Source organism: Nannobrachium achirus (genome assembly GCF_963921795.1).
Source record: "Nannobrachium achirus genome assembly, chromosome: 19".
Lineage (NCBI taxonomy): Eukaryota > Metazoa > Chordata > Actinopteri > Myctophiformes > Myctophidae > Nannobrachium > Nannobrachium achirus.
Window position 1 is genome coordinate 47,095,171 of NC_137826.1, and position 10,297 is coordinate 47,105,467.

General features: G+C 45.0%; 1 protein-coding gene across 1 annotated transcript; it reads right to left on the reverse strand.

Annotated features, from left to right (window-relative positions):
* Positions 1-6,285: 6,285 nt before the first annotated feature.
* Positions 6,286-7,347, reverse strand: LOC308304879 (activator of 90 kDa heat shock protein ATPase homolog 1-like; the record flags this gene model as incomplete). Its single annotated transcript, XM_080749507.1, has 1 exon — positions 6,286-7,347. The coding sequence occupies one exon, from the start codon at positions 7,345-7,347 to the stop codon at positions 6,286-6,288; it is 1,062 nt and encodes a 353-aa protein (XP_080605633.1).
* Positions 7,348-10,297: the final 2,950 nt, after the last annotated feature.

The following is a 10,297-nucleotide window of genomic DNA, read 5'->3' on the forward strand; positions in this document are numbered from 1 at the left end:
TGTAAGAGATGCCTTATGCTACAACTAGAATCCTGAAGTACAGAAAAAAATAAAACAAATAAAATGATCATTGTACGGATGTCAGCACTCGCATCATAGGTTATGTTAGTAATTTATGGCATTATTACCACTATATGACTTCAGTTCTGTGGAGTCTCCCTATTCACCTCCATATTTGGGCAGAAACCGAGGACAGACAGAAACACAGACATGTATAGACATGTGTATATATATGTATAGATAGATTCATAATTCATAAAAAATCACATAAAACAGTACGAAGTGAGCGGTGCAAACACGACACACGTGCATCATCTCCTTGTATGGGCCGTTCTGTCTGTGACGTCATTTGCTTTATGTGTATGAGGGTGGACCTCCAGACATGGAGAGCTGTGCTCATTTCTTTGGCTGTCACACACAGAGTGAAATGTAAGAGCTGTTTGTACAGCTCAATAATAACGGTGATGTTTGTCAATCTGTCTGTCTGGACAGATAAGCGATGGGCTGTTTGTTGTCTTCAGCTGCTAATAAGCTTCGACATCTCCTTGAGCTCCACCACCTCATTCCTGGAGTCCACGTCGGCGTCGTCTTTCCTGTAATAGCCAAGGAACTCCTCGAGGTCCAAGCCAAGGAGAAGCTCCTCTCTCGGGGAGCTGGAGATGGTACCTGACTCGATCACGGCGGTGGTGATGCTTGGACCTGCAGGACTCAGGGCCTCAGCGCTGGAGGAGGAGGAGGATGAGGAGGAGGATGAGGAGGTGAACCGCTGACCTACCTTCCGCCGTACGCGGTCCGCCTCCTCTGAAGCCGATGGCGAGGGGCTTCTCTTCCTCTTATACGAGGGCGCGTCCCTGGAAGACCTTTCCTTACGTATCTCGTCCAGGGTCTTCACCCTCACCTCGGCGACGGAATGACAACGCTTATGGCGACAGTCCCGGTCCGTCCTCCCACCACTGCCGGAGGGAAACCGGACACTGTCCGACGGCAGTCTCCGGTGAAGGAAGGGGCAGTTCCGCCGCTGACATCCTTTCGGCATGTTCTCAAAGCAACACGGAGTCTCCTTCCTGCTTCTCTGGTAAGAGGCGAGGGGAGGAGAACCGCCGTGCTGGCTGTCAGAAGGACGAGGAATACTCTTCCTGTCAGTGCGGGCCCTGTGATCCGTGTGGCGGCCATGCTGCTGCTCCCTATGCCATCTTCTACCATGTCTGCCCATAGTTGGCTTCAAAGAAAGAAAAATCAAACAAACAGAAAATGTATACTACCACGTTTGGTTCACTAGAAATGAGAATGGTTTGACAAGTTGCAATTTATCCATTCTGTCTAATGAGGCTCGACGTAGGTTATGCCAATTATCAAATCACGTGTGAGGTCAGAACGTGATGACCATATATGGCTTTGCCAGACGTGTGAGCAAAACTGTAATCCACTGGTTCTCAAAGTGGGGTCTGGGGACCCCAAGGAGTCATTGAGGGGGTTCCAGGGGGTCCCTAGGAGAATGTCTTAATATAGCATTAGAACCATACCCTATACATCAGATAATATTTGAACGATCTACAAGCTCACAACGCGTCACATTGCAATGTGTTGTGATCAGAACATAAGCAGGGGGAGCAAACAAAATTCTCGATATTTATAAAATCTGGGCATATGATTTTCCAGAAATGTTCCAGAAATAGATGACCCACAAGCTTACAACTTGTGCAACACAATTGTTTCGACACTGTCATACGGTAATTAAGGATGACATTCTGAGATACAAGATTTTTGCCCGACAATGAGGATATGAAACAACCTAAAATGAAACGTCACAAAATTCACAAACAAATTTTACTGAAAACAGCAAACCCACAATAATCTATGAGGTTCATACATGTTTAGTTTGAGGAACGTTTAAAAATGTAAAATCAAGTGTATTTTGTGTGGTGTGTGTGGTGTTGATGGGAAGAAACAAAATCATTTCTATAAAGAACAGTTGTTGTCATATACAATATGTTCTTGGACCACATGGCCTGCATTACATAAACCAGAATACAGTGGTGGACTGGAAAGTAACTATTTACATTTACTCAAGTATACTGTATTTTGAGTATTTAACATTTAACATTATTGTACTTGTAATTATTTGACAGCTTTAGTTACTAGTTAATTTTTTTAGCTAAATTATTATTCCAAAGGTTACATTAACTAAGCCGTATTTTATGCTTGTGTAACGGAGATAATCCGAACCTCCCCACCCGGTTTCGAACCGGGGTCTCCTGCGTCAAAGTCCAATATCTTACCACTAGACCAGTCCGGGGAAGATACTAGACTCTCTCCGTCACACTTGGACTATTAGAAAATAATGGCCGATCTACAAGCTCTCAGCATGACACATTGAAAACTTGTAGATTTCGATTTGCAGATATTTTTGAAAATGTGTCAATCTGTCTTTCAACATTTAATGTTGGAAAATGTCTTTGTTACTTCATTTTGTATAATAAAGGCCTTTTAGTTGTAACTGAGTATCTCAGCAGCACTTGACAAAAAAACTGACGGTACTCCAAGACAGAACACAAGTAAGTTGATGATGTAAACCAGGGGTCTTCGACGTTTTCAGGCCAAGGACCCCTTAACTGAGAGAGAGATGAAGCAGGGACCCCCTCCACATATTGTATACATTTTCGGCACTGTCATCAGTCTGTTGTATTCGTGTTAATTTTAAATTTTTTTCCAGACATTTAGCCACCTCAATCTTCGATATGTAGTAAACTTGACCTTTCATTCACTCTGTACTTGGTGTGTTCTTTTTGACCTCTACGCCAAATCTCTTTGCTGAAAATAGCTGATCTATAATCTCTCAACGCCTCGCGCTGCGAGGCGTTGAGAGCTTGTAGATCGGCTATTTTTGGCCAAAGTACTCCTCAGAATAGGGATGCGAGGGTTCAACGTTTTTAATTGAAAAAGATTATCCTATCACACAAGTATTTGGTAGCCCCCCCGATGTAACTCTGGGTCCTGGACCCCCTGTTGAAGACCCTTGAAGTAAACTTTAACTGTATCTAAATCTAAATTGGCTGTATAACCAGTAAGACTCCCTAATCGGGAGATAAGCGACCGTTGGTCGCTTATCTCCACAAATAGGCCAAAAGTTTGTTTTACCAATTATCAAGACATACGGGCAGTTGACAGTTTGCCATGGTTACTCATTGAAGTTGAATCTCCATATATGGAGATAACCTACGCATCACACTAAGTCTGACCTCACCAGCCCATATTTGGGCATGAGCAACTTATGTCTCCATATATGGAGATATGATGACATCACACAGTCCTCAGCCGATGATGTGGCGTGATGTCATACAATACACAAACAGTATAAAGGGGCAATTCTTGCCAGGAAAGAAGCATTTCTTCGACTCAGACCTTATCGCCAGGGTTGGCTTATAGCAGCTGTCGGTAGGACCATATATGGATTATGTTAGTGTGGATCTCCTAACAGGGCATCATCTGGGATACCATCCCTTTTATGCCCATATATGGAGATCCCTAACAGAATCCCTTTCATGCCCATATATGGAGATCCCTAACATAATCCCTTTTATGCCCATATATGGAGATCCCTAACAGCATCCCTTTTATGCCCATATATGGAGATCACTAACAGCTAACAGAATCCCTTTTATGCCCATATATGGAGATCCCTAACAGAATCCCTTTTATGCCCATATATGGAGATCCCTAACATAATCCCTTTTATGCCCATATATGGAGATCCCTAACAGAATCCCTTTTATGCCCATATATGGAGATCCCTAACAGAATCCCTTTTATGCCCATATATGGAGATCCCTAACAGAATCCCTTTTATGCCCATATATGGAGATCCCTAACAGAATCCCTTGTATGCCCATATATGGAGATCCCTAACAGAATCCCGTTTATGCCCATATATGGAGATCCCTAACAGAATCCCTTTTATGCCCATATATTATGGAGAAATCCCTGCTCTGAGTATCTGACATCAGTGTGATGTCACCTGTTTATGCCCATATATGGAGATCCCTGCTCTGCGTATCTGGTTGCTATGGTAAACAGTTGGTTGCTAGGGTAAAAAAACATGGTTGCTATGGTAAACAGTTGGTTGCTAGGGTAAACAGTTGGTTGCTAGGGTAAAACCATGGTTGCTAAGGTGGTTGCTAACGTACACTAACAAACCAGCAACAACAGACTGTTGCCACAGCAACGTACACAAAGGTTTGTGTACACATGTGGTGTGATGTCATACTGATGCGGAGATATGAGCAGGGCAAAGGTGTGACGTGTGACGTGTGACGGACGGACGGACGGACGGACGGCCGGTGGAGGTTTTCATAGTAAACTGCTCCCTGACGGTCGCAACCATACTAAGACATAGCCTACTTGTTGGCTTGTATTCATATGATCACAATGTAATAATAACTATTTAATTAAAGATGAACCCAAACCCTTTCAATTATTATTATTATCACCCTTATTACACTTATTATTATTATTATTATTATTATTTTTCAGTTCAGAACGTGATGTGTTGTGAGCTTCAAATTGAATTAGTTGTACAATGAAATATAATGTCCTGTCCATTGATTTAGCTTTTATAATACAAAAGTACCAGTAAGACTCCCTAAATCGGGAGATAAGCGACCGTCAGGTCGCATTTAGAAGGCAATGGTAGCCAATCAGGAGGGAATATGGGAAATGGGACAGATCCATGTTGATGACATGACTTTAGAGATACTGTGTACCACTTTGTGTGATTTTAGGGCAAAATCTGTAGGAGCAGTGTCCAAAAATGTGTCTTGCAAGAATCAGTGTCATGGTGGCGCTAGAAGAGGGGCATGTGAGAAATGAGGGGTGGGGGTTGTGGTTTGGCAGCCAAGGAGTGTGTGTGTAAAGTTTGGGATTGATCGGGGCAACGGTGGCAGAGATATGAGAAGGGGAAAAGTGTGACGTGCATGTGATGTGTAACTGACAGACTGACTGACAGCCGGTGGAGGTTTTGATAGTAACTGCGACCTGATGGTCGCAACAAACTCAAGGGGTACGTACCTACAATAGGGAACACGGGGAGAACATGCAAACTGCTGTCGACAACAGAACGACTGTCCGACACAATCTCTCTGTCACTTCAAACTCCACAGATTAATGTCAGCCCAAAGTAGTGTTGCAACAAACTCATCTCTTTGCTCACCTTTCATGTGATGCATTATAAACCACACAGAGCAACAGTGCAGTCAGTCCGAGAGTCCCTGATTGCCCCACCCCTTAACTTTTCCATGCAAGGGAACCCTAAATAAATAAAAAATCACACCCAGTGTGAAGTGAGCAGTACTATTTAAGAGTTAATTTCATTAAGCGTCCCGTGAAGCTTGGCCAACGTGTGTGTGTGCGTGTATGTGTGTGTGTGTATTGCAGTTGATGCTCAGGCTAGACTCGACAGCACCCTCTCTGGTCACTCAGTGGTACTCAGGCTACACATTCCTCAGGCTACAGACCCACATACATACATACATACATACACGGAAACACACACGGACGGCCATGCTATGGAGCGGTCTACCACTGCTCAAAAAAGACAGGGTCTAATTCAGGGTCATACTGTATGATGACTCCATATTTGGTTATGGTTCAGCCTGATTCAACCGACACTTCCTCTTATAGATGGCTTGGCTTTGAAAGAGACTATAGAATGAGTTAAATGTACCGATGACATCATATACAGTAGCCTACATCATCCAAGACCAAATGAGGACAATCTGAGATGTAAAAAAAAAAGTGATTAAAAAAAGTAAAAAAGTTAGATATTTCAAAAGGACAGTGTGTGTGGTTCCAGGCTAGCCTAGTGAGCACAAGACATGGCGTTGAGCAGTCCAGTGGTTTTGTGAGATTAGGTATACTAGATTAAACAGATAAGACTTGTGACTCTTTCAGAGGACACCTACAACTCACAACGCATCGCATTGGGTGTATTTATTTTTAATTTTTTAATTTAAATATGTTATCAAAAAATTCCAAAATTCGGACTATAATAACATGGCCAAAATGATTATATAGATATTGTTTTTATTTTGTATTTTTGTATTTTTGTATTTTCTTCATATTCCAGTTGCGGTCCCCACTTTGAAGACCTGTGATTTATCTGCATGACCACTGCTAGAACACAACATTGACCTCCAGAGGCAAATGTCGCATTGTGTTTAGAATGAATCATTAACATCAGTCAGGCAGTTAGTAACTGCCTTTGTAAGGCATAATGTACTTTACCCCAAATTAACAAAATGCGGAGGGTCTCATTAGTTGATTTCCATAGCCGAAAGTCCGTTTGATAGCGTCAAAGTAATATCTTTTCCATCCCTCCTTCGTTCTCTCCTCCTCTCCGGATGGGACGCCTTTACACACCAGTTTGAGCTCCGTTTCATCTCGCCTGTCCTCCAGATCGAGGCTGACGGTGGCATGGTGGTCACGTGGCCAAGTCTTGAATCTCCATTTCATAACGATCTTCTCATCTGGGACCAGCTCCTGGAACTCTCCGTTGACGTTCCCATCCAACATCTGGAAACGGCCTCCTCGGTAGCCCTCCACGACCGCAGCAGAGTGAGTAAACATCTGCACAAACTCCTGGTTCGTGAGGGTCCTGTAGAGTTCATGAGGCGACGTGAGGAAGGTGTCCTTCAGCGAGAAGCTGCAGGTCGAGATTTGAACCGCCGCCGCCGCCGCCGTCTTGCTCGGGGCAGAGGAGGGGCTGGGGACGGGGCTCATTTGTTTCGTCATGTCGGACTTGACGACCTTAGACGGGGGTTTGGAGGCCGTCGGCTCACTGACGCCGCTGCCCGAGGGCAGGATCATGCCTTGGGCGTACTCCGCTTTGAGCAGTGTCACGTATTGTCCTAGAACGGCACGGACCTGTTGGACCCCGTCCTTCTTCATGAGGTTCACGAGCGGAGTGGAGAGCGGCTCGTCCTTGCACAGAGACACGCTGATGTCCAGGTCGTCCATGTCGTTTTCGTCCGACAGGTTGGGAACGTGCACGTTCCCTTTGCAACGTACGCCCGTCTTAGACGTCCCCAGCCACGACGCTCTGACCACCCAGCCGTAGAAGTAGATGAGTTTTCCCTTGCGGTTGTTGATGGAGGCCTCTCCCTCCAGTTTGACCTCAGTGACCTGGCAGCTGCCCTCTGGGCCCTCCACCTTGACCCCCAGCAGCAGCTGCCTCAGCTTGTCTGACGACCAGCCTGTCGCGTCGCGCTCCGTCCAGTGCCAGTTGTTGACGTTAGTCGCGTCCTCTCTCTCCTCCACTATCCAGCGTGGATCTCCTTCTCCCCATCTAGCCATTTCCCCAGACACCTAAGCTTGAATTTAATAATCTGCGTAAAAATAAAAATATTTATTTAAGCTTATATTGAATTCAGTTTACTGAAATTGGAAAACATCAGTTTTCTAAAGACACTGAATTACATTCTAAAGAGCGGTTTGAGTGCATATATTATGCAAATCTGTATCTGCATCATCAGTTATGACATCAGTTTTGACCAAATATGGATGTCTACACAGCTCTTTAGAGGCATGCAAGTGCTTTGACCAAATAATGGGTAACCATGGCAACCTGGTTACCTCCAAACCTCCAAGCTCAGGACATTGATCCGATTGGCTGGACGTGACATACCAAAGCCTAGCTGATAAGCTCAATGTTCCCCTGAAAATCTACAGTCTTGCTAATGGCAGGACGTGTGAAGTTTTGAAATGGGACATCTGATAAATATAAATATATTATATTATTTATTCTGGCAAAGGTGTATTATTCGGTGTCTTCCCCGCCCACCATCGGGTAATGACATTCATTGCACTATACTGACACTATAATTAAATAATAATAATAATAATAACTCTATAATTGACATATGACGTATGATGTAGGACCGTGGTCTAGATAGACCATATATAGCATGTGTGGTGCAACGGCTGGCTCAGTTTGTAGAAGCGACCAAGCATACTAGCATAGTTGCAGACTAAAGAGAAACTGAACAGATGACTCTGGGAGACCCAGATCAGAAGAGTCCAGTAGAATACACCCAAGGATGTGAGCCATACATTCCAGACAGGGATATCATTGATGCACTTATAGCTATTAGCGACGAGAACTTCCTTAAAGAGCAGGAGCCTTATGTGTATCACTGTTCCTCTGGTTGGGATGAGGCTGTCCATGGCTGGGGCCGCGTTGCTCCGTCAGCCTTGATGTTTCAGCCTCAGAAGTCAGGGAGGAAGCACAGGATTGCTGACCCGGATCCCCACTGCCTCCTGTGTATCGACACGAAACACCATGACTTTGATAAGTCAACTGACCCTGACCCTTTTGAGTCCCACTGCGAGATACATACACAAAACGATATCCCATCAGAGGTCTCAAGTGCATCCTACAGTCTCACAACTGAATCAGTATCAGAGAAGCAGAGCCAAAATAATTCATCCCTTGCATCTGAGTCCCGCTGTGAGCCCCACAAACCCCCACATAACGTACGCCTCCACAACAACATCCTGTCTGAATCTGCCTCAGAGAAAAAGACCCCAGATGGCTCATCCGTCGCACCCGAGTCCCACTCTAAGCCACATACACGCCCACAGGACACACGCCCCCACAACAACCCATCGGTGGTCCCAAGCACATCCTACAGTCACACCACTGAGTCACCCCCAGGGAAGCAGACCCCAGAATGCTCAGCTGTTGACCCTGATGCCCAGTCTGAGCCACAAACACCCTCACATGACAAACACCTCAGCAAAAACACAGCAAGAACACACACGTCAACGCCCCCAAGCTTATGTGACTGTAGTCACATCGCTGAATCAGGGAAGCATAGCCCAGCGTGCCCTATTTTCAGTGCCCTGCAGAAAGCCCTGCAGAATCGCCTCTCACTCGGCAAAAGCATGGTGGAGGAAGGTAAACATAAACCATCTCTCCTGCCTTCGAAATACCCTATTCTGAAGAGCAGGACGAGTGACACACTGCTTTCCAGAAAGACTGTCGCTGTCTTGCCACCAGTCCATCCACCCGGAGTAGACTTTGTTGCCAACCCAGAGAAACCCCAAAACGACTACAGTACAACCTTCAACACAAAGTACAACCTATTTCAGCAGAATAACCAACTGCTCTCTCCATCCAAGTTTGAGGTACCCTTCACCTCCCTAGCTCACATTTCCCCCTCCACCAGGTATTCTCCTGGCAGCCAACTCAAGCAGGCCCAACGGAGCAACAGTGGGTCCGGCAGAAAAATCAAACCAGCCATGCCACAGCCCAGGTCAGCCTCACTACAGCCCAGACCTGGCTCGCCACACAAACCAGTCACACCACAGCTCTCTCTACGAGGGACGAAGATGGTTTTGGGGACGTCTACTCGCAGAATACTGTGAACAGTACTCTTGCTGTGAATCCAGTTTTTTGTTACTTTTTTTGTGCTTGATTTTCTTGCTGACACAAATGTCTTTCTTTCGTTCTTTTGATCTTTCTTGTCTTGACCTGTGTGTTGCTTAAAGTTATACCATGTAACTTTTTTTATAGAACAAATTTTAAAATTGTCCTAACTGTTAAATCGCTAAAGTTTTAGAACCCCCACTCCGTTATTTTCAGCTTCTAAAGCCTTCTCTTTATATGTTTTCTATGATCCCTACCGGGGACCGGTTTTCGCGGAAATATTGCGTCATCACACTACCGGCCAATCACAGCGAGGGTTATACACTGCCGGCCAATCACAGCGCATCTTGGAGTGGGGTCGCTAGGGCGGCCATATTTGTAGTCTCCCGTGTGTCTCTATACTCGGGTGCACGGTGAAGCATGGGTGAAGGGCTGAACGCACAGCAACCAGGGACCCTTCAAAAGATAGATCTCGGCGAGGTGGAGGCAGACGCGGGGGTGTGAGAACCGAAAAACGGCCGAAAGGCGCGGACGCGACCGAGGTCTGCTATAGAGCTACTGACCACAAGTTGAGCAACTTACACAGTATAGCTTTAAGGAGTAGTTCACCCAATAAAATTACTTATTTTCAGTTAATTACACACCCTATGAAGCCTTGAATTCACTGAGATTTTTTTGTTTTGTTTTTGTCACATGAAGAAAATAATTTGATAACCAACGGAGTCTGCTACTGACCAAAGACCCAATCGTCAAATTATTGTCTTAGGACAAAAACAAAAGAATCCACTAATTCAAGGCTTCATGGGTTTTGTAATTGATGGAAAACAAGTAAATTGTTCGGGTGAACTACTCCTTCAAGTTGTTGTTGGTGTATGT